Here is a 24,952-nt window from a genome sequence, read left to right on the forward strand (position 1 = left end):
TGCACCGCTACCCCACTATCAGTTCAACTTTGCTCTTCCATGAGCCTCACTCTTGTAGAGATAAAAACCCAGCAATACACACTACACTGGGATACTCAAATATGAATGGTATATACAGGGGGGACATTTTTGCAAAATAAAATATCCTGGGGGGCAAGTGGGGGATCACCTATAGATACAGGGAGCACCTGGATATCTATCGCAAAACCCGAGGGAGGCAATTATTTTGACCCCTCTTATGGAAGGGTCACAGACCTTGGAATGACTTGCTAATATTTTTATGGAGGGGTACCCATTTTGTGGGAAAGGGGGGATGCCCTTTATAATGCATTCGGTATTGCTGGTGTTTCAAATCATGCTGGATTATAAAAGAACAACACCTTGCAAACAGGTATACTGCTTGGTACATGATGTACATTAATTCATACTGATAGAACCAGAGAGTTCATAGAACACTTTACCCCACGCAATCTTGATAAACAAATCTTGGGCGGGGTCTGCGAGTGGCAAATTTGATTGGTCGTGATGACGTAAAATGCCGTAATATTTTGTCCAAGTACGGCTAAACGGAAGGGTTTGAAAGTGCCAAAAATGTGATTTGTGTCCAATAGTGTTCAAGTACATAGTTCAATGGAAATAAAATGAAGATTTAAAAGGTTGTAGAAATTTCAAATGTTTTCAGAGGTTTACTGCCGTTGTTGCAAAGTCTTTTACTCCACCTTATTTAACACATTACATTAGATTGTCGTGCCTGTTGTTTGTGTCCTTAATGACGTCCTTGAAAAAGTAAGTTTCCTGTTTGGAATGATTTTCACAATTTTGTCTAAATGTGCGATCGGGACGAGTTGAGAGCCAAAGTATTGCTAAACTACAGGTTTGTTTTCTGATTCCTGGTCCAAATCCTTTTCAAAATATAATATTTAATTGAAATGAAGTTGTTCGTCGATCATAAACCGACGTTTGTATACAGAAGGACAAACAGACAGAAGTGAACCAATTGCTGAACCCCGCTTTGTGCGTGTCCGGGGTAATACTATGACCCAGGGTCACACCTACCTCTCCTCCCCCATAACACATTAATTTAAAAGCACCTTCCAGCAGACAGAATAGCCTGCATCCATGTGACCACATAACTTGGTTAAAAAACAAACAAACAAAAAAAAAATCATTATTGGACACGATGAAGACTTATTGACACAAGAAAGAACGCATTTCTTTTGGATTAACATTCAAAATTTTACCGACGCTTGCTGGAGCATGTGAACCATCCCATCACATGACTAAGCTACATTTTTCTATTCCCAATTTTTTTTAATGAGGTAGTGCATGTACCAAGCCTAAACCTGAGGTACTCTATTTTCAAAATGGCCACTTTACTGGGCAGGATGTTCCTGTTCTATCTCAGCCTCCTGAGCTACCGTCTTTGTGGCACAGCCCGGGCCAGGCCGTGGTTGAATGTCCAGTTTCACGGCTGCCTACGGAGAGCACGGCATCCGGAATGCTGCGCTGCACTATGCCTGAAGAGCACATCATCCTGTATGAACAGCTCCTCATCACTCTCATCCTCCATAATGACTCCAGGATCTTATGCAAACACGCACAACCTGTGAGCCCTGAGGATGTAGGTATGAACTTTTTGTGTATTGTTTCATAACTTTTTTGTTTTTATTCATTGTGTTTATTTCCATCATCATCACAAGCCCTATGCCTCTCCCACAGTTTGCACAGATCCACCAGAAAATCTTACAGCAAGAGCATCTTCACGTCCTGGAGAGCTCTTGGTATCCTGGATCCCTCCTGATGCTGACATGATTGTTACGGCTACACTTCACTACCAACTAGCGTTCCAGCGTAAAGGCATGGTCACTCAGGTGTGAATACCTGCTTGACAAATAAACACCAAATACTATTTTTAAGTGAAACCTTAACCCACCCATATTTTGCTGTACTGGACACATTTTAAACTTGAATCCACCATTGTTGGCAAATTTGGATGAGTGAGTTAAGAAGTGGCATACGGTACCCTGAATAGTCGTGAAAGCTTTCTTACACATACAAATCGGATTTACTCAGTTGGAGGCCTGTTCTTCTTCTTCACGATGTTTGGCTATTTGCATCCTAAACTTTATAATGCTGCAATGCCACGCCCAGTTTGTACATTGATCTAAATGGGGGTGTAGGAAAATTATTCAATAATGATATTGTATTTCTGAAAATTTTAATCCACATTTTACATCCAAAGTTTGGAAAACCGCAATGGACACTTCTGCTAATTTCGTCTGAATCCGACCATAGCGAGGGTTACCTACCATACGTCCGGTTTTTCCCGGATATGTCTTCCTTTTCGGTCCTTAAATGTTCGTCTGGCCAGGTTTTTAAAAATATCTAAAAATGTCCGGGATTTTGCCATTCTTTTGCTTTTTCAAAGGGATAAGTTTGAAGATTTGGGATACTTTTTTACCTTATTTAAACGGTTAAACCATTTTCGTACATTTTGTCACAGTGATAAAATGCGGTTATGTAATGCTTTGATTTGGTACAAGCCTGTGCTACTCTGTTTTTGCATCACATCCAGTGTACACGTGGAGACACACGAGTGCTGTACAGTGCTGACGTGTGTAGCCCTCTGCGAGCTCAGTGATGTTGATCAGTCGTTGCTTATTTCCTGTGCCAGTATCGAAAAGAATGACAACATTTTCCAATGTGTGGGCATAGTGCAGCAGGATGAAGAACACATCGCTGTCTGGGATTTTGATCTGGATGTACTTGTATCCCTTGTCTTTCCCATACATGTAGTAGACAACTACTCTGGAGTCTGTTTCCTCTTGGATTGAACGCAGAGTTTCAATTTCCATCTTCTTCGTGGTCGTCCCTTCTTCAGACCTCAACTTTTGGGTTGCAATTCAACAATTCTGTCAGCAACAGCTTTATTTAGGTCGAGTGTTACTCACGATGAGGGACTGCTAACAATCTAATCGATGTCCTGAGCTTTGTCTTTCTTGGGAAAACCACATTTCCAAGCTGGCCTCCAAAGCCAGTCGCCGACTGGGCATCCTCCGTCGTGCGAAGTCCTTCCTCGGCACACCTGAGCTCCTCACCACATACAAGGCTTTCATCCGCAGCTCAATGGAATACTGTTCTCCCCTATGGGCCGGTGCTCCTGCCTCACACCTAGCTCGGCTTCACGCTGTTGAAACCAAAGCTTTCAGAATTATTGGAATCTCCCGCGATGAAGCTATCTCTGAGGGCCTTTCACTCACTCACCGCAGGCAGGTAGGTGGTCTTTCTGTCTTCTACCGACTCCTCTCTGGCCTTGCACCCCCAGCTCTCTCTGTGCTCTGTCCCCCAAATATTCCTACAGGTCGCACAAGATCTGCCAGCAACCCTCTGATGGTTAAACTGCCGAAATCTCGGCTCTCTGCTCACCTTCACTCTTTCATTCCTCTTTTCTCCCGCCTCTGGAACAAACTCCCTCACTCCCTTCAATCCCACTCCTCCCTCCAGGTCTTTAAAACAGCTGTTCACCACCATCTCTTATCTTCCCCCATCCAAAACCTTGATCTTTTCTACCCCCGCTAATTCACCCCAGATCCACCTTGTTTGAAATTCCAACTTCTTTCCTGGAAGTCCTGGCAGTGTCCATATGTTTTATACCTCTCCCACCGCCCCCTTCCCATGCCCCCCCCCCCCCAAAGCCCTCGCCCTCTCTCAGATCTCTCGATGTCTCCATGTCTCTCGGTCCCTGCTCTCAAATGTTGTGTTTGTGTCCTTCCCCCTCTCTCCCCATCTTGTCTACCGCTCCCGATGTTATATGTTTTATGTGTCGGTTTGTCTTTCTGTGTGATTAATGTTCGCTCTTTCACGAGCCTCGATCTTGTATACAAAAAAAAACAAACAAACAAAAAAAAAGTCTAATAAATTTATCAGAAAGGTATAATCAAGCCTGTCAGTAAGCGTAAACAATCCGTGACTGTGCAACGAATCACCTCGTTCTGATATAACCTGGCGGGGCATGACATGGATGAGAGGTGTAGAGTTATCTTTTAATAGCGCATTAAATGCGCGTTTCCCAATTGCGCTGCTCATCTTTTAATCACACATTAAATGCGTGTTTCCCAATTGCGCTGCTCATCTTTTAATCACACATTAAATGCGTGTTTCCCAATTGCGCTGCTCATCTTTTAATCACACATTAAATGCGTGTTTCCCAATTGCGCTGCTCATCTTTTAATCACACATTAAATGCGTGTTTCCCAATTGCGCTGCTCATCTTTTAATCACACATTAAATGCGTGTTTCCCAATTGCACTGCTCATCTTTTAATCACACATTAAATGCATGTTTCCCAATTGCGCTGCTCATCTTTCAATCACATGTTAAATGCGTGTTTCCCAATTGCGCTGCTCATCTTTTAATCACACATTAAATGCGTGTTTCCCAATTGCGCTGCTCATCTTTTAATCACACATTAAATGCATGTTTCCCAATTGCGCTGCTCATCTTTTAATCACACATTAAATGCGTGTTTCCCAATTGCGCTGCTCATCTTTTAATAGCGCATTAAATGCATGTTTCCCAATTGCGCTGCTCATCTTTTAATCACACATTAAATGCGTGTTTCCCAATTGCGCTGCTCATCTTTTAATAGCGCATTAAATGCGTGTTTCCCAATTGCGCTGCTCATCTTTTAATCACGCATTAAATGCATGTTTCCCAATTGCACTGCTCATCTTTTAATCACACATTAAATGCATGCTTCCCAATTGCGCTGCTCATCTTTTAATCACACATTAAATGCGTGTTTCCCAATTGCGCTGCTCATCTTTTAATCACACATTAAATGCGTGTTTCCCAATTGCACTGCTCATCTTTTAATCACACATTAAATGCATGTTTCCCAATTGCGCTGCTCATCTTTCAATCACATGTTAAATGCGTGTTTCCCAATTGCGCTGCTCATCTTTTAATCACACATTAAATGCGTGTTTCCCAATTGCGCTGCTCATCTTTTAATCACACATTAAATGTGTGTTTCCCAATTGCGCTGCTCATCTTTTAATCGCACATTAAATGTGTGTTCCCCAATTGGCCCGTTACCAGATTTCGTCGCAGGTTGCAACCACATTGCGGTCATTCTTCTTTATTTTAACAATATCAAACAACTGAATACGAATACGACTAAAGTCAGATTTTCATCCAATGCAATACAATATGACACAGTTAGCCCGGTAGAGTCGTGGTTTGTATTGCCTTTACGGATGAGACAGTTTCAAGGAATAGAGACACCAGCCTGGCTGGGAATACCACACAGCCTTACCTGTCGCTGTGTACACATCGCATAGTGGTTAGGATGAGCTGCTGCGACACAACGGGGCAATATTGCCTTCCAATTATTTGTGAAGTCCCAAAGCCAAGGCTTGCAATTGGACATGAAGGAACTGACGACGTACCCATTGGCCCCTGTTACATATAGCGTTGGTACAGCTGATGGATTTCTGGCAAAGACAGACAAATCAAAATGTTTCCTGTGTCTGACCAAAGAGTGTGAATATGCTCCAGAACCATCAGTGGAGCTTACACTTGTGATCCATGATGGGAATGCTTACTTCCACTACATGAAGGAGATACCAGCGAATTTCAGTCTGATTTGCTGCAAGATGTTTTACATTATATCAAAGACAGATGCAGTGTTCACCATGGATATGTATGCTGCCAATTCCGTCAAATCAATGGAATAGGAACGAAGAGGCTGTGGTGAGAAACTCATCGTCAAGGGTGAAAGCACAAAGAAGCCCCCCTACTGGAAGCTGTTCTTGACAAACGATGAGAACAATAAGTAATACATCAATCTCCTCTGTCATCAGTCATATGCCAGCAAGCTCCTGGGAAGAAAAGTCGTTCCGATCAGTGATGGGGCAGCATTCCAGTTGCCCTCTGAAGATGGGACACTACAACGAAGATGGAAATTGGAACTCTGCATTCAACTCAAGAGGAAACAGACTCCAGAGTAGTTGTCTACTACATGTATGGGAAAGACTAGGGATACAAGTACATCCGGATCAAAAGCCTGGACAGCGATGTGTTCTTCATCCTGCTGCAATGCACCCTCATGTTGGAAAATGTTTTTCATTCTCTTGAATAGTGGTTCGGGAAATAAGCAAAGACTGATCAACATCACTGAGCTCTCAGAGGGCTACACACAGCAGCACTGCACAGCACTCATGTGTCTCCACACGTACACTGGATGTGACACAACCAGCGCCTTCAAGGGACAAGGAAAGATCAAGCCAATGAAAACTCTTACAGAAAACCCCAAAGTTTTCAGCTGTACTGTCCAGGTTGAGAGAAAGGTGGTATGTGGCAGAGGACCTAATTGATGAACCAGGTGTTCACTTGTGCCATGCATGTATGGTCACATTCGAGTGACAAAAGTGAAATTCCAAATTCTAAAAATCAACTTTGTTGCAGGAACACATAGTATTACATCACGTGATCCATATTACACATTTATATAATGTGCATTTATTGGAGTACAGTGCATTCAGAAAGTATTCAGACCCCTTCACTTTTTTCACACTTTGTTATGTTGCAGCCTTATGCTGAAATCGTTTAAATTCACTTTTTCCCTCATCAATCTACACTCAATACCCCAAAATGACAGAGAGAAAACAGGATTTTACAAAGTTTTGCAAATTTATTAAAAAGAAAAAACTGAAATATCACAGTGACATAGTATTCAGACCCTTTGCTATGACACTTGAAATTTAGCTCAGATGCCTCCCATTTCTCTTGATCATCTTTGAGATGTTTCTACACCTTCATTGGAGTCCACCTGTGGTAAATTCAATTGATTGGACATGATATGGAAAGGCACACACCTGTCTATATAAGGTCTCACAGCTGACGATGCATATCAGAGCAAAAACCAAGCCATGAGGTCGAAGGAACTGCCTGCAGAGGTCAGAGACAGGATTGTGTCGAGGGACAGATCTGGGGAAGCCTACAAAAAAAATTATGTTGCATTGAAGGTTCCCAAGAGCACAGTGGCCTCCATAATTCTTAAATGGAAGAAGTTTGGAACAACCAGGACTCTTCCTCGAGCTGGCCGCCCGGCCAAACTGAGCAATCGGGGGAGAAGGGCCTTGGTAGTAGATGTGACCAAGAACCCGATGGTCACTCTGGCTGAGCTCCAGAGATCCTGTGTGGAAATGGGAGAAACTTCCAGAAGGACAACCATCACTGCAACACTCCACCGATCTGGGCTTTATGGCAGAGCGGCCAGACGGAGGCCTCTCCTCAATGAAAGACACATGAAAGCCCGCTTGGAGTTTGCAAAAAAGCACCTAAAGGACTCTCAGACAGTGAGAAACAAGATTCTGTGGTTTGATGAAACCAAGATTGAACTGTTTGGCCTCAATTCTAAGCGTCATGTCTGGAGAAAACCAGGCACTGCTCATCACCTGCCCAATACCATCCCAACGGTGAAGCATGGTGGTGGCAGCATCATGCTGTAAGGGTGTTTTTCAGCAGCAGGGACTGGGGGACTGGTCAGGGTTGAGGGAACAATGAACGGAGCAAAGTACAGAGATATCCTTAATGAAAACCTGAAACAGAGCGCTCAGGACCTCAGACTGGGCCGAAGGTTTACCTTCCAACAGGACAATAACCCTTAGCACACAGCCAAGACAACGCAGGAGTGGCTCAGGGACAACTCTGTGAAGGTCCTTGAGTGGCCTAGCCAGAGCCCTGACTTGAACCCAATCGAACATCTTTGGAGAGACCTGAAAATGGCTGTCTTCCGACGGTCCCCATCCAACCTGACAGAGCTTGAGAGCATCTGCAGATAAGAATGGCAGAAAATCCCCAAATCCAGGTGTGCAAAGCTTGTCGCATCACACCCAAGACGATTCGAGGCTGTAATCGCTGCCAAAGGTGCTTCAATTAGGTACTGCATTAAGGGTATGAATACTTATGTCAATGTGATAATTCAATTTTTTCTTTTTAATACATTTGCAAAACTTTCTAAAATCCTGTTTTCTCTTTGTCATTATGGGGTATTGAGTGAAGATTGATGAGGGAAAAAATGAATTTAAACGATTTCAGCATAAGGCTGCAACATAACAAAATGTGAAAAAAGTGAAGGGGTCTGAATACTTTCTGAATGCACTGAACATATCCTGTTAAAAGTGTAGCACAACCTTAAATCTAAAGCTGGGTTTGTGTCTGTGGGTCATAAGCTCCGCCCATTCTACAGGCCACGCCTTCCCTCTTCTCCCGCAGTGTCATGAGCACCGCCTTTTTTTTTAAGCGAAGCCACGGCTTTCTCTCCATCGGCCCATAAACCGTCTCCACACAAAGCCGTGCCACATTTGGGGACGTCAAACACAGTTACTTTCTGTTTGCTGGACACAGTGATGTTGTGTTTGAGAAGAATCAAGGTCCGGACCGCAGACGTACATCATGCTTTATTCCAAATCTCCGCCAAAAACTCACTCTTCTTCTTCATCCAATGCCGTACATCATTGTGACACGCCCTCGTACGTCCAAAATGGGAATAGCATTTACATCGTAAATATATGAACAAGACAAGTTACGTGTCGCTTATCTATCTATAATTCCAGTAATCTCTGTGTGTTTGTTTGTTTGTACGTTTGTTTGTCTGTGACCGCTGTTTCTCGACAACCACGGGTCCGATATACTTTAAACTTGCCAGGTATATTGCTGGGTACCCGAGGATGTGCCTTTTCAAGGTTTCATATTAATCGGACAATTACTTACCGAGCTATGTCCAAAAAACGATTCAACCAATCAGAGAGCAGCGAGCTATCGCGTGTGCCGAACGTGGCGAACACACTCTGCCTCGGATGGCACATTTGAGAGCGTATTCATTTATTTCCCGTCGGCAAACTATGTTGGCGCTATGTTGGCGTTAAACGATGTTTTAAAACTAATTAAAACCCCGGGGGGATTGTCACTGTACTCGCAAGCCGTTCGCCGTTCGCTTTGGCGTTGCGAATGGACCAAAACATTTCATGCACCAAACCATTTCATGTAAAGCGTTCGCCGTTCGCTTTGGCGTTGCGAATGAACCAAAACATTTCATGGACCAAACCATTTCATGTAAATAGAGGGGGGGATATAATTTTAGATATAGATATAGTACGGGCATGCCCTAGTAACTCAAAATCTTACAAACACACGATCAGCCATTCCGTATCAACTGTTTCGTTGGAGTGCTTGCCTGAATGCTTAAGCCACTTGGCAAGCTCTCTACAAGCTGCTTGGTAATGGCTGCCTCCTCCTCTGAACTCCCAAGGTTAATCGCGACAAAACTTTAATATAGGATCACCTTTTTTACCACTACACACCTTAACATGAGTTTTAAAAAGTCATTTTCTCACAATTCATAACTTATAAACACACGAGTTAACACCTGTCACGGGGAAAGGATAGGGGAGTCCGGAGAGAGTGGTGGGGTGGGACGAGGCAGGGGGTGAAGTAGTAGGAGGGGGAGGGAGTATAGGGTGGTACGGGACGGGAGGAGGGAAGGGAAGGAGTGGGGTGGTGTGGGAGTCTAGGGAGGGGAAGGGATGGTGTGGGAGTCGAGAGAGGGGAAGGGGTGGTGTGCGAATCAAGGGAGGGAAACAAGTGGGATGAGGTAGGGTAAGGGGTGGGGTAGGAGTCCAGAGGGAGGGAGGGAGTAGGAGGTGGGAGGAAGGAGGGGAAAGGCTGGGGTGGGAGTCCGGAGAGGCCGGGGTGGTGAGAGGAGGGAGGGGAAGGGATGGAAATCTGGAGGGAGGAGAAAGGGTGGGAGTCCGGAGGGAGGGGTGTGGAGCTGAAGGAGGGAGGGGAAGGAGTGGGAGGAGGGACCCGACGTTACCGGGCAACGCAGGATACCGTTGCTAGTGTAGAATAAATCTGTAATTATAAATGCAGAAGTTTTGCTCATACATGTATCATATGAATTTTTGAAAGTTAATAGTTCCCTCCTCCCCTTGGAGGTAGCGGGGTAGAAGGGTGAAAGTTAGCCGAGGGTGCCTTATATCCTTGCGCAGGCCCTGCCTCAACCTCCACCACACAACTCTGTCTCATCTTTGCTCTCCCCCTGCCCGCCCCCCACCCCCTCCAAAATCCAACTCTCTGTCCTCCCCTCCTCCCACTCATACAAATGAAAGGACATTTTTACATGGCTCATTACATGTTTAATATCATGTCAACACAATCACCAAGTTTCAAGTTGCATTACTTGGAGCCTCTATCATTACTGGCCAATAAATGGCTACCTCAGTATTCTGGTGTATTTTGTGTCACTACAATTAATTATTGTACACCACTCGCTCCCAATCCCGTCTTCATGTGCTGCACGGTGGCATTACTGGGCACCAAAGGTGCCCCGGCAATGTCGTGCGCTGGAGGATATGTTATTTATTTATTTGGCATGGGGGTGGGGTACTTTGAATGCAGCTCTACTTGTTGTTTGTTGCAATCTGAATAGGTTCCCCTCAACGATTTGACTCCATTCATTCTATCCTCTATCATTACAAGTCTCCCAGTCCCTGCCACTGAAAAGCATTCCCATAGCATGATGCTGACACCTCCATGCCTCACGGTAGGGATGGCATTAGGTGGGTGATGAGCTTTGCTTGGTTTCTGCCAGGCCTAGCACTTTGCTTTCAAGCCAACGAGTTAAATCTTCATCTCTTCGGACCACAAAATCTTTTGCCTCATGCTCTCAGAGTCTTTCACGTTCCTTTTTGCAAACTCCAGGCTTGCAGTCATGTGCCCTTTTCTCAGGAGTGGCTTCCTTCTGGCCACTCTCCTATAAAGCCTACATTTGTGAAGTGCTGCAGAGACTGTTGTCAGTCTGTCAGGTTCTCCCATCTCGGCGAAGGAACTCTGTAGTTCTGTCAGAGTTGTCACTGCGTTCTTGGTCACCTCCCTGACCAAGGTCCTTCTTGCCCGGTTGCTCAGTGGTCAGACGGCCAGCTCTAGGAAGAGTCCGGGTAGTTCCATATTCTTTCCATTTCCTAATGATGGAGCTCACTGTGCTCTTGAGAACTTTAAACATTCGAGAAATTGTTTTGTAAATTTCCCTGGATCTCTGCCTTCTCACAATTATATCTCGGAGTTCTACAGACAGTTCCTTGGACTTCATGGTAGAGTTTCTGCTCTGATATTCACTGTCAATTATTATGCGACCTTATATAGAAAAGTGTTTCTTTCTAAATGTTCAATCAATCGGATTGGCCACAGGTGAACTCCAATCAGGTTGTAGAGGCATCTCAAGGATGATCAAAGAAAGGTGGATGCACCTGAGCTCAATTTGGAGTGTCATAGCAAAGGGGTTGAATACTTATTGGCTCAAGATATTTCATCTTTTTATTTTTAATTGATCTGTAAAAATTTCTGCCAAAACATTCCACTTTCACATTATGGGGTATTATATGTCGATTAGTAACAAAAAATCTCTATTTAATCCATTTGAAATTGAGGCTGTAACACAACAAAATGAGAAAAAGTCATAGGGTGTGAATACTTTCTGAAGACGCTGTATAGCATGGTATTTCAAAAAAATTTTTTTTTTTTTTGCATACAAGATCGAGGCTCGTGTAAGAGCTAACATTAATCACAAAAATATATAAACACACATGTAAAACATAATAAAGGGAGCGGGAGACAAGATGGGGAGAGAGAGGGAAGCACACAAGTACAACAGTAGGGAACAGGGACATCAGGAGATCTGTGGGAGGGAGAGGGCTTGGGGGGATGGGGCAGAGGAAGGGGGGGGTTAGGGGGGAGTGGTTGGGAGAGGTATAAAACACATGGACACTACTAGGACTTCCGGGAAAGAAGTCGGTATTTCAAAAAGGTGGATCTGGGGTGAATTAACGGGGGTAGAAAAGATCAAGGTTTTGGATGGGGGGAGATAAAAGATGATGGTGGAGACCTGTTTTAAAGACCTGGAGGGAGGAGTGGGATTGAAGAGAGTGAGGGAGTTTAAACTGAAGTTGTCGATGGATTCGGACGAAACTTGATTGATGAGTTGGGTAGGTGACAATAACAAGTTAATTAGATTTTGGTTATGGTCCGGATGCAGATCCTGCCTATCAGTGGGATACAAAACTTAAACTGTTCAGCCTGGCAGTGGTATGCGCTCTTCAGAGCGCTGTTCTAGTTTCCAGGAATGATTTGATAAACTTGTGTTTCTTAAGGTTTGTGATGCGAGTTATGTGGTGGTGCTTGTAGGTGGTGACCAGCCAGCTTACATGTTGTGAGCTGTCATCCCTGCGACCTGGTGTTCCCTATGTAATTCGAATCCGGGCCGCTCCGGATGGAATATCATTCCGTGGATCATGGAGCGAGTGGTCAGCAGCTGTCGAGGCAACACCATCTCTCGCTTTGGGGACAGCACATTTGACGACACCAGTTGTTGTCCACACCTCAACCTCAGGTTGACAGTGAAAATTGTCTGTCTTATCCCCATAAAAATCATCATCACTGTACATTGCGGACAATAATGACATTTTAAAGTGTGGATGACAAGTTGTAGTTGATCGAGATATATATATATATATATACATACACCCACATATATATATATATATATATATATATATATATATATATATATATATATATATATATATATATACATACATATATATATATATACATATATATATATATATACATATACATACACCCACATATACAATTTACCTGTAAGTAAGTGATTCATGGAAAGAATGTGCTGAGAATAGTATGGACAGTGTGTTCGAGCAGGGTAGAATTACTCCTGTTTTAGGGATTTATCAGAGCTAAGTCATATGTAATGTGCACTGAAGAGCAGTGGCCTTCCTTGAAAGAGCAGAATAGGGTGAGGCGTTATCGTATAAAACCTCCTGTACAGGTGAGGCAAGGTACGACTTAGGCACCAGAAAGGCACTAGTTCAATGGAATGGACATTAACATGGGCCGTTTGGCCAGAAGACTGCAGGTCACAATTGCATAGTAAGCTGTGGAGCACTGGTTGAGTGTGGAACACTTTTATGAGGGTCCTTACCACAGGGTAGGATTGCCTTGTATATGGTGCCACCCCACAGCGGGTGGCCAATGAGAGGGACAGGCCAGGTGCTGGAAAAGTGATCCTGAGGATGTAAAATCCATATTCGTACATACGAGTGGTAATTGAACTTCTGCCCAGAAGACATCTCGGTTTTCTCTGCTTCATCTATCGTTCAAAAGGACCAATCTAGAGGCAGATGGCACCATCGCGACGTCCTCTCATCATCAACCTGAGTCGCACTTCGTCCTGTGCCATGCCAAACATAAAAAAGGGGAAACGCCAACAGCAGGGTGGAGGGCGAACGTAGATGAAGACGGGCAAATAAGAGATGCAGGTGACGATGAGGCGTAGGGAAGAACGCAAGAGGTTGACAAGATGGATACGTAAGCAAATTTTTGGGAGGGGTGGGGATGGTTTAACGGCTGCAGTAAAAAATAATGGTTTTGGACAGGGGGTGATATGAAATGGTGGTGAACATCTTTCTTAAATAACTGTAAAGAATTAGATTGAAAAGTGTGGAAGGGGGTTCCACAGGCAGGAATAAAGAGGAATAAATGAGTGGAGGTGAGCAACAGTTCTGGATTTAGGCAGTTTCACTAGGAGGGGATTGGTAGCGGACAGCGTGCATTCTGAAAATACCTGGGGTCCTGCAGATACCCAAGGGGAATGGGGACAAATTATGGAGAGGGCAGAGGGTGCAAGACCAGAAATGAGGCAGAAGACAGAGAGACCAATGACCTGTTGGCGATAGTGAAGTTATAGGACAATAGATTCAGCTTCATCGCAAAAGATTCCAATGATCTTGAAAGCCTTGGTTTCCACGGTATCAAGCCGAGCAAGATGTGAGACAGGGGAGCCAGCCCAGAAGGAAGACCAATACTTTATCAAACTGCAGATGAAAGCCTTGTATATGGATAGGAGCTCAGGTGTAGGTAGGAGCTCAGTTGCACGACAGAGGATGCCAAGTCGGCGTCTAGCTTTGTAGGCCAACTTTGAAATGTGGCTTCCCCCAGGAGATCATGGCTGAGAGTGAGACCAAAGAGTTTGAGTGACTGAACCTCTTGCAAGGATTGTTGAGAAAGTAGATGGGAGGAATTGTGGAACGGCCTTTCGGAGAAAGAAAGAGAGAGTGAGTGTGTGGGTTTTCACAGGTTTGAAAGACATATTCCAAGTATTTGACCAGATTGTGATTTTGTCAAGGTCTGAGGAGAGGGAAGAGGCTGCTGCCTGTCTGTCAGAAGGATGAGGGACGTCATGGCAGAGAGTAGAGTCATTAGCAAAGAGATAAAGAGGATTTCACATAGAGTCAGAGAGATCATTGATGAAGATTAGGAATAAAATGTGGCGTAGAACACTGCCTTGGGGTACTCCAGCCTAGACAAGGAGAGGAGAAGAAAGTGTTCCATTGAGAGCCACACTATGGCGACGAGAGTGGAGGAAGTCAGTCATCCAAGAGTGGAGTTGGCCTTGCATTCCATAGGGAGACCGTTTGCAGAGCAAGGCATGATGTTCAGAGATACGGTCCTGATCTCATATCTGGCATCGAGGGCCTCCATTCATTGTTGAAAGAGTAGAAGCAGCATGTCCAAGGTAGAGTAATCATGTCTGAATCCGAATTGATGATCTGAGATTGTTGGAGAAAAGGAATGATTTTTAATGTCATATGCGATGATGGATGCCATGACCTTGCTGATGATTAGGAGTAAGCTCATGGGTCTGTCATTAAGAGGATCCTTTTTTGCACCTTTTGTTTTTTGTTTTTTTTTTGTATACAGAATCGAGGCTCGTGAAAGAGCTAACATTTATTTCACAAACAAATCAAACAGACAAAAAAATATATAATAAGGGGAGTGGTAGACAAGATGGGGGAGAGAAGGGCAAGCACACAAGCACAACATTTGAGAGCAGGGACATCGGGAGATGTGTGGGAGGGAGAGAGCTTGGGGGGAGGTGTGGGAAGGGGGGGGGGGGGTGGGAGAAGTATAAAACACAAGGACAACAAGGACTTCCAGGACAGAAGTTGGTATTTCATAAAAGTGGATTTGGGGTGAAATTAGCAGGGGTAGAAAAGATCAAGGTTTTGGATGGGGGAAGATAGGAGATGGTGGTGAACAGCTGTTTTAAAGACCTGGAGGGAGGAGTGGGATTGAAGAGAGTGAGGGAGTTTGTTCCAGAGGCGGGAGAAAAGAGGAATGAAGGAGTGAAGGTGAGCAGAGAGTCTTGAATTTGGCAGTTTAACCATAAGAGGGCTGCAGGCAGATCTTGTGCGACCTGTAGGAATATTCTGGGGACAGAGCCCAGAGAGAGCCGGGGGGCAAGGCCGGAGAGGAGTCGGTAGGAGACGGAAAGACCACCAACCTGCCTGCGGTGAGTGAGTGAAAGGCCCTCGGAGTTAGCTTCATCGCGGGAGATTCCAATGATTCTGAACGCTTTGGTTTCAACAGCGTGAAGACGAGCTCGGTGTGAGGCAGGCGCACCAGCCCAGAGGGGAGAGCAGTATTCCATTGCGCTTCGGATGAAAGCCTTGTATGTGGTGAGTAGCTCAGGTGTGCCAAGGAAGGACTTCGCACGACGGAGGATGCCTAGTCGGCGACTGGCTTTGGAGGCCAGATTTGAAATGTGGTTTTCCCAGGAAAGATCATGGCAGATAGTGAGACCCAAAAGTTTGAGTGACAGAACTTCTTGGAGAGGATTATTCAGAAAGTGGATGGGAGGTTTGTCCAGTCGGTCTTTTTGGAGAGACATCGTAAGAGTGTGAGATTTGTCAGGATTGAAAGACATGTTCCACTTGTTTGCCCAGTCTGTGATTTTGTCCAGTTCTGCAGAGAGTGAGGAGGCTGCAGACTGCCGATCTGAGGGATGAGGAATGGAGTGACAGAGAGTAGAGTCGTCAGCAAAGAGATAGAGAGGATTTTCAAGAGAGTCAGAGAGATCATTGATGAAGACCAGAAAAAGCACAGGGCCCAGAACACTGCCTTGAGGAACTCCAGCCTGAACAGGAAGAGGAGATGAGAGAAACCCATTCAGGGCCACACGTTGACTCCGACTAGAGAGGAAGTCCGCCAGCCATGCGTGGAGATTTCCATGGATACCAAAGGAGGAGAGTTTGGTGAGCAGAGCAGGGTGCCAGACCGTATCGAAGGCACGTGATATGTCGAGGGAGACAGCTCTAATTTCCTGTTTGGCATTGATTGTTGAGTTGTTGATTTCCTGTTGAGACAGCGTCCATTGTTGAGAAAGCAGAAGCAGCATGTCCAGAGTAGAATGACCAGGTCTGAAACCAAATTGATGATCAGTAATTTTTATGTAATGCTGTGATTTTGGCTGTTTTCCAAGCAGATGGACGAAGATCTGTGGTAATTGGCAGGTTGAAAATGGCAGAGAGAGGAAGTGTAAGAGCAGGTTTTTACTTGCGACTTGTCACAGGTCTACAAGACCAGAATGCACGGTAATCAAGCGTCACGTTACGTAATCAAGCACCATGTTACGCAAATTGCTAAAACCATTGGCTATATTTGAGTCGAATGTTATTGACAAAAGGGACCCGAAAAATCTAATCATATGTCAAATAATAGCAAGATTTTATCAAGCCGTCAGAGCGCATGGTACATCAGAACGCATGGTGGTGGGTGGTTCATGTGCAGCCACCCGGCTGCTGGTTGCATCATTTTGCAGTGGGCACGTCTGCCACTGATGCAATGCCTCTTTAGAACTACTCATTGTGCCGACCTCAGAAGGATGACAGGCCGAGTCAACCCCACCTGGCGTTAACTCAACAGGATTCAAACTCAGGACCTTAGGATGCCAAGCCGGCACCCTAACCATTAGGCCAACACCAGGTGATAGAACACATGGTAAGATGTTGAGTTAATTTTTTTAATAGGGCATTAAATGTGTGTTTCCCAATCGGGCCGTTACTGCATTTTGCCATAATACGGTCATGCTTGACAACAAGTCATGCTTGACAACAAGTCATTCTTGTTACGACACGTGAGCTGATGCCATCCAGTGCAGTTGCAGAGTCAGAGTTGAATGTTGCTAAAATATTTTCCACCTTTTCAGGTGCAAAATACACATAATTCAGGAGCAGTTGGTTATAACTGGGAATGGTTGGTACAGAGAGAGAGGGGTATGGGACACAATCTTTTGAAGCAAACGGAATTGAGGCATTCAGCCTTCTTATGAGCAGTCGGCTGTGGTGCCATTTGAAGTGAGGGAAGTGAGGGAATGGGAGCATACACCAGAGACAGATTTGACAAGGTGCCACTAGGTTTTCAAGGAGGGAGACAAGTTTTAAAGCTCATTCTTCAGATTGGACAGATATTGTTTTCTGGCTCTCCTGAGAGTGGGCACATGTTGCGGGCTTTGTGGAATGATCTGAGGTTGCCTTCGGTTGGGTTTGCCTTCCAGAAGGAGAATGCAAGTTGTTTTAACTCTACAGCCACATAAAGTCCCTCTTCCTACTTCTAGTGGCACTATCTTTTGCAATGTGTCTACTGGTAACCCTATTTGGCCAAAAACTATTCCCATCGCAGACATCACAGCAGAGACAGTTGCTTGTGTCTTTGCTTCATGGTGGGTACATGTATTTGGTGCACCATCCACCATTACTACTAACAGAGTTCGCCAGTTTGAGTACTCTCCCTTCCACTCACTCACCAAACTACTGGGGAGTTAGGGTACTCGGACTACCTTGTATAATCCTGCGTCAAATAGGGTGCTTTCAGAGATGACTCAAAGCGTCTCTCAAAACTCTTGCAAATCCTCGATGGTCTGAAAGTCTCCCTCTCACATTGCTAGGTGTTCTGGCTGCATTCAAGTCTGACCTTGGGTGCTTGATGGCGGATATTTCTTTTGGGACCACTGTTAGGTTGCCAGGGCAGTTTGTTGCACCTAGTATGGCCAATTGTGATTTCGATCCCGGGAGCTATGTTCATCGGCTGAGACGACACATGCAGGATCTCAGACTGTCACCTACAAGAACTCAGAGCACACAATCACAGGTCCATCCAGATCTCGCTAAATGCATACACGTCTTTGTATGCCAAGATGCAGTGAGGAAACCTCTTCAACCTCCTTACGATGGTCCTTTTCTATTTTTTAGACATACTGAAACTGAAAGTGTTTCACTGTCAATATCAATGGCAAGCATGATAATGTCAGTGTCTATTGTCTGAAAGTGGCTTATCTCAAAGACTGCTTGCTATGACTACAGTGACGAAGTCGACTTCGGGCAAGACTACAACTAGTCTTCTTCATTCTAAGTTACCTTCTGCAATTCCGCACACATCTCAAGGCTCTTATCCTACCAACTCACCTGCACAGAGAGTTACTCGTTAAGGGACAGGTGTACACTGGCCAGCTAGATATGTGCAACTTCCATATCACCAGGATAAATGACAGGTATTCTTGAATCGTGCCAATGTTTCATAGTAATAGCATGTAATTATTTAATCATTTACACTATTTGTATGGCATTATCAATCACTGTTTTTGACTATTTCTCCACCGGTGATGTAGGAGGGGGTTCATGCAGTGCATTCTATTTTTCATCATTCATAAATTGCAACCACAATAAGAAAAAGAGCAATCAGGGATTGCAAACCCTCACAAGGATGTATTTTCAGTGGTTTTTAAGGCTTTTGTGTGAAAACAAATATGGCGGCCGAACCACGTGATCGATGGTCATCATTTTTTTTTTCTCCACCAATTTATGCCTACATGACGTTCAAGAAATTTCATCTTGATCGGATGAAGTTTTGTACTTGTCGAATTATGACGTCATAATGGAGGCACCTATGACATCATCATTAACATATTTTATTCCCCAGGGAGAGTTCTTTACAATGAGCCATGTCTCTATTTCTTCTATTTAGCGCTTTCCGAGATATAGAGGTGCAAAGTTTTTCGATTTTTCCAAGATGGCGGCCGAACCACGTGACCTATGACGTCATAATTATCATTAAAAAATTCTACAGGTGGAGATGCATCTATGGTGAAAATTATCTGTCAATCGGACCAACAGTTGCAGAGAAAATCATATTTATTCTGTGCGGACAAACAGACAGACAAACAAACAAATGAAAAATCGGTCAGAGACCGAGGACTTGCCGGAATTTACTTTTGTATCGGCCATTTAGGACAAATATGGCGGCCGAACCACGTGACCGATGATGTCATCATGAACATATTTTATTCCCCATGGAGAGTTCTTTACAATGAGCCATGTCTCAATTTTTTATATTGAGCATTTTTGGAGATATGGAGGTGCAACGTTTTTCGGTTTTTCCAAGATGGCGGCCGAACCACGTTACCTATGACGTCATCATTAACATATTTTATTCCCCATGGAGAGTTCTTTACAATGAGTCACATCTCAATTTTTTCTATTCAGCACTTTGGGAGATATGGAGGTGGTAGGTTTTTCGGTTTTTCCAAGATGGCAGCCGAACTACGTAACTGATGACGTCATCATTAACATATTTTATTCCCCATCAAGAGTTCTTTACAATGAGCCATGTCTCAATTTTTTCTATTCAGTACTTTCAGAGATATGGAGGTGCAAAGTTTTTAGGTTTTTCCAAGATGGCGGCCGAACCACGTGACTGATGACGTCATCATTAACATATTTTATTCCCCATGGAGAGTTCTTTACAATGAGCCATGTCTCAATTTTTTCTGTTCAGCACTTTCGGAGATATAGAGTTGCAAACTTTTTCCAAGATGGCGGCCGAACCACGTGACCAATGACGTCATCACTAACATTTTATTCCCCATGGAGAGTTCTTTACAATGAGCTCAATTTTTTCTGTTCAGCACTTTTGGAGATATAGTGGTGCAAAATTTTGCCATTTTCCAAGATGGCGGCCGAACCACGTGACTGATGACGTCATCATTAACATATTTTATTACCCATGGAGAGTTCTTTACAATGAGCCATGTCTCAATTTTTTCTGTTCAGCACTTTTGGAGATATAGCGGTGCAAAGTTTTGCCGTTTTTCCAAGATGGCGGCCGACCACGTGACATATGACGTCATCATAAACATATTTTATTCCCCATGGAGAGTTCTTTACAATGAGCCATGTCTCAATTTTTTCTGTACAGTACTTTCGGAGATATAGAGGTGCAAAGTTTTTCGGTTTTTCCAAGATGGCGGCCGAACCACGTCACCGATGACGTCATCAATTGGGCACAGTCTATTCCAGGGCAAGACCAATATGTGTGCAAAGTTTGGCGATTCTCCGTGCAACGGTGTAGACGCAGTGCTGCAAACAGACAAACAGACAAACAGACAAACAGACAAACAGATGAAAAATCGGTCAGAGACCGAGGACTTGCCGGAATGTACTCTTTTATCGGCCATTTAAGACAAATATGGCGGCCGAACCACGTGACCGATGATGTCATCATTAACATATTTTATTCCACGTGGAGAGTTGTTTACAATGAGCCATACCTCAATTTTTTCTATTCAGGACTTTTGGAGATGTGGAGGTGCAGACTTTTTCGGTTTTTCCAAGATGGCGGCCGAACCACGTGACTGATGACATCATCATTAACATATTTTATTCCCCATGGAGAGTTCTTTACAATGGGCCATGTCTCAATTTTTTCTATTCAGCACTTTCGGAGATATGGAGGTGCATAGTTTTTCGGTTTTTCCAAGATGGCGGCCGAACCACGTGACTGATGACGTCATCATTAACATATTTTATTCCACATGGAGAGTTCTTCACAATGAGCCATGTCTCCATTTTTTCTGCTCAGCACTTTTGGAGATATAGTGGTGCAAAGTTTTTCGGTTTTCCCAAGATGGCGGCCGAACCACGTGACTGATGACGTCATCATTAACATATTTTATTCCCCATGGAGAGTTCTTTACAATGAGCCATGTCTCAATTTTTTCTGTTCAGGACTTTCGGAGATATGGAGGTGCAAAAATTTTCGGTTTTCCCAAGATGGCGGCCGAACCACGTGACTGCTGACGTCATCATTAACATATTTTATTCCCCATGAAGAGTTCTTTACAATGAGCCATGTCTCAATTTTTTCTGTCAGCACTTTGAGATATCGAGGTGCAAAAATTTTCGGTTTTTCCAAGATGGCGGCCGAACCACGTGACTGATGACGTCATCATTAACATATTTTATTCCCCATGGAGAGTTCTTTACAATGAGCCATGTCTCAATTTTTTCTGTTCAGCACTTTTGGAGATATAGTGGCGCAACGTTTTGCCGTTTTTCCAAGATGGCGACCGAACCACGTGTCTGATGACGTCATCATTTACATATTTTATTCCCCATGGAGAGTTCTTTACAATGAGCCATGTCTCAATTTTTTCTGTTCAGTACTTTCGGAGATATAGAGGTGTAAAGTTTTTCGGTTTTTCCAAGATGGCGGCCGAACCACGTCACCGATGACGTCATCAATTGGGCACAGTCTATTCCAGGGCAAGACCAATATGTGTGCAAAGTTTGGCGATTCTACGTGCAACGGTGTAGACGCAGTGCTGCAAACAGACAGACAAACAGACAGACAAACAGACAAACAGACAGATGAAAAATCGGTCAGAGACCGAGGACTTGCCGGAATTTACTTTATTATCGGCCATTTAGGACAAATATGGCGGCCGAACCACGTGACCGATGATGTCATCATTAACATATTTTATTCCCCGTGGAGAGTTCTTTACAATGAGCCATGTCTCAATGTTTTCTATTCAGCACTTCCGAACATATGGAGGTGCAAAATTTTTCGGTTTTTCCAAGATGGCGGCCGAACCACGTGACTGATGACGTCATCATTAACATATTTTATTCCCCATGGAGAGTTCTTTACAATGAGCCATGTCTCAATTTTCTCTGTTCACCACTTTTGGAGATATAGTGGTGCAAAGTTTTGCCGTTTTTCCAAGATGGCAGCCGACCACGTGACATATGACGTCATCATTAACATATTTTATTCCCCATGGAGAGTTCTTTACAATGAGCCATGTCTCAATTTTTTCCATTCAGTGCTTTTGGAGATATGGAGGTGCAAAAATTTTCGGTTTTTCCAAGATGGCGGCCGAACCACGGGACTGATGACGTCATCATTAACATATTTTATTCTCCATGGAGAGTTCTTTACAATGAGCCATGTCTCAATTTTTTCTGTTCAGCACTTTCGGAGATATAGAGGTGCAAAATTTTTCCAAGATGGCGGCCGAACCACGTGACCAATGACGTCATCAATTGGGCACAGTCTATTCCAGGGCAAGACCAATATGTGTGCAAAGTTTGGCGATTCTACGTGCAACGGTGTAGACGCAGTGCTGCAAACAGACAGACAAACAGACAGACAAACAAATGAAAAATCGGTCAGAGACCGAGGACTTGCCGGAATGTACTTTTTTATCGGCCATTTAGGACAAATATGGCGGCCGAACCACATGAGCGATGATGTCATCATTAACATATTTTATTCCCCATGGAGAGTTCGTTACAATGAGCCATGCCTCAATTTTTTCTATTCAGGACTTTTGGAGATGTGGAGGTGGAGTTTTTCGGTTTTTCACAAGATGGCGGCCGAATCACGTGACCGATGACGTCATCATTAACATATTTCATTCCCCATGGAGAGTTCTTTACAATGAGCCATGTCTCAATTTTTTCCCTTCAGCAGTTTCGGAGATACAGAGGTGCTTCGTTTTTCGGTTTTTCCAAGATGGCGGCCGAACCACGTGACCTATGACGTCATCATTAACATATTTTATTCCACATGGAGAGTTCTTTACAATGAGCCATGTCTCAATTTTTTCTGTTTAGCACTTTTGGAGATATAGTGGTGCAAAGTTTTGCCGTTTTTCCAAGATGGCGGCCGACCACGTGACATATGACGTCATCATTAACATATTTTATTCCCCATGGAGAGTTCTTTACAATGAGCCATGTCTCAATTTTGTCTATTCAGCACTTTCAGAGATATGGAGGTGCAAAGTTTTTCGGTTTTTCCAAGATGGCGGCCGAACCACGTGACCTATGACGTCATCATTAACATATTTTATTCCACATGGAGAGTTCTTTACAATGAGCCATGTCTCAATTTTTTCTGTTCAGCACTTTTGGAGATATAGTGGCGCAACGTTTTTCGGTTTTTCCAAGATGGCGGCCGAACCACGTGACATATGACGTCATCATTAACATATTTTATTCCCCATGGAGAGTTCTTTCCAATGAGCCATGTCTCAATTTTTTCTGTTCAGCACTTTTGGAGATATAGTGGTGCAAAGTTTTGCCGTTTTTCCAAGATGGCGGCCGACCACGTGACATATGACGTCATCATTAACATATTTTATTCCCCATGGAGAGTTCTTTACAATGAGCCATGTCTCAATTTTTTCTATTCAGCACTTTCGGAGATATGGAGGTGCAAAGTTTTTCGGATTTTCCAAGATGGCGGCCGAATCACGTGAACGATGACGTCATCATTAACATAATTTATTCCCCATGGTGAGTTCTTTACAATGAGCCATGTCTCAATTTTTTCTGTTCAGGACTTTCGGAGATATGGAGGTGCAAAAATTTTCGTTTTTTCCAAGATGGCGGCCGAACCACGTGACCGATGACGTCAGCATTAACATATTTTATTCCCCATGGAGAGTTCTTTACAATGAGCCATGTCTCAATTTTTTCTGTTCAGCACTTTGAGATATCGAGGTGCAAAATTTTTCGGTTTTTCCAAGATGGCGGCCGAACCACGTGACCGATGACGTCATCATTTGGGCACAGTATATTAGAGGGCAAGACAAATACGTGTGCAAAGTTTGGTGATTCTACGTGCAACGGTGTAGACGTAGTGCTGCAAACAGACAAACAGACAAACAGACAAACAGACAAACAGACAAAAAATCGGTCAGAGACCGAGGACTTGCCGGAATGTACTCTTTTATCGGCCATTTAAGACAAATATGGCGTCCGAACCACGTGATAGATGACGTCATCATTAACATATATTATTCCCCATGGAGAGTTCTTCACAAAGAGCCATGTCTCAACTTTTTCTATTCAGCACTTTTGGAGATATGGAGGTGCTACGTTTTTCGGTTTTTCCAAGATGGCAGCCGAACCACGTGACCTATGATGTCATCATTAACATATTTTATTCCCCATGGAGAGTTCTTTACAATGAGCCATGTCTCAATTTTTTCTATTCAGCACTTTCAGAGATATGGAGGTGCACAATTTTTCGGTTTTTCCAAGATGGCGGCCGAACCACGTGACATATGACGTCATCATTAACATATTTTATTCCCCATTGAGAGTTCTTTACAATGAGCCATGTCTCAATTTTTTCCATTCTGCACTTTTGGAGATATAGTGGTGCAAAGTTTTCCCATTTTTCCAAGATGGCGGCCGAACCACGTGACCGATGGCGTCATCATTAACATATTTTATTCCCCATGGAGAGTTCTTTACAATGAGCCATGTCTCAATTTTTTCTGTTCAGCACTTTTGGAGATTTTGTGGTGCAAAGTTTTGCCGTTTTTCCAAGATGGCGGCCGACCACGTGACTGATGACGTCATCATTAACATATTTTATTCCCCATGGAGAGTTCTTTACAATGAGCCATGTCTCAATTTTTTCTGTTCAGCACTTTTGGAGATATAGTGGTGCAAAGTTTTGCCGTTTTTCCAAGATGGCGGCCGACCACGTGACATATGACGTCATCATTAACATATTTTATTCCCCATGGAGAGTTCTTTACAATGAGCCATGTCTCAATTTTTTCTGTTCAGTACTTTCGGAGATATAGAGGTGCAAATTTATTCGGTTTTTCCAAGATGGCGGCCGAACCACGTCACTGATGACGTCATCATTGAGGCACAGTATATTAGAGGGCAAG

The 24,952-nt window shown here is 43.8% G+C and overlaps 1 protein-coding gene across 1 annotated transcript in view; it reads left to right on the plus strand.

Annotated features, from left to right (window-relative positions):
• The first annotated feature begins 1,743 nt into the window (after positions 1 to 1,743).
• Positions 1,744 to 24,952, plus strand: part of LOC137419284 (uncharacterized) — a 131,067-nt gene continuing 107,858 nt past the window's right edge. Inside the window, exons 1-2 of the mRNA XM_068105408.2 lie at positions 1,744 to 1,871; positions 12,247 to 12,451. Coding sequence (XP_067961509.2) covers positions 1,809 to 1,871; positions 12,247 to 12,451 — 268 coding nt within the window. The 5' untranslated portion in view covers positions 1,744 to 1,808. The remainder of the gene's footprint in view (positions 1,872 to 12,246; positions 12,452 to 24,952) is intronic.

Source organism: Myxine glutinosa, chromosome 1, assembly GCF_964187855.1.
Source record: "Myxine glutinosa chromosome 1, kmMyxGlut1.1, whole genome shotgun sequence".
Classification (NCBI taxonomy): Eukaryota; Metazoa; Chordata; class Myxini; order Myxiniformes; family Myxinidae; genus Myxine; species Myxine glutinosa.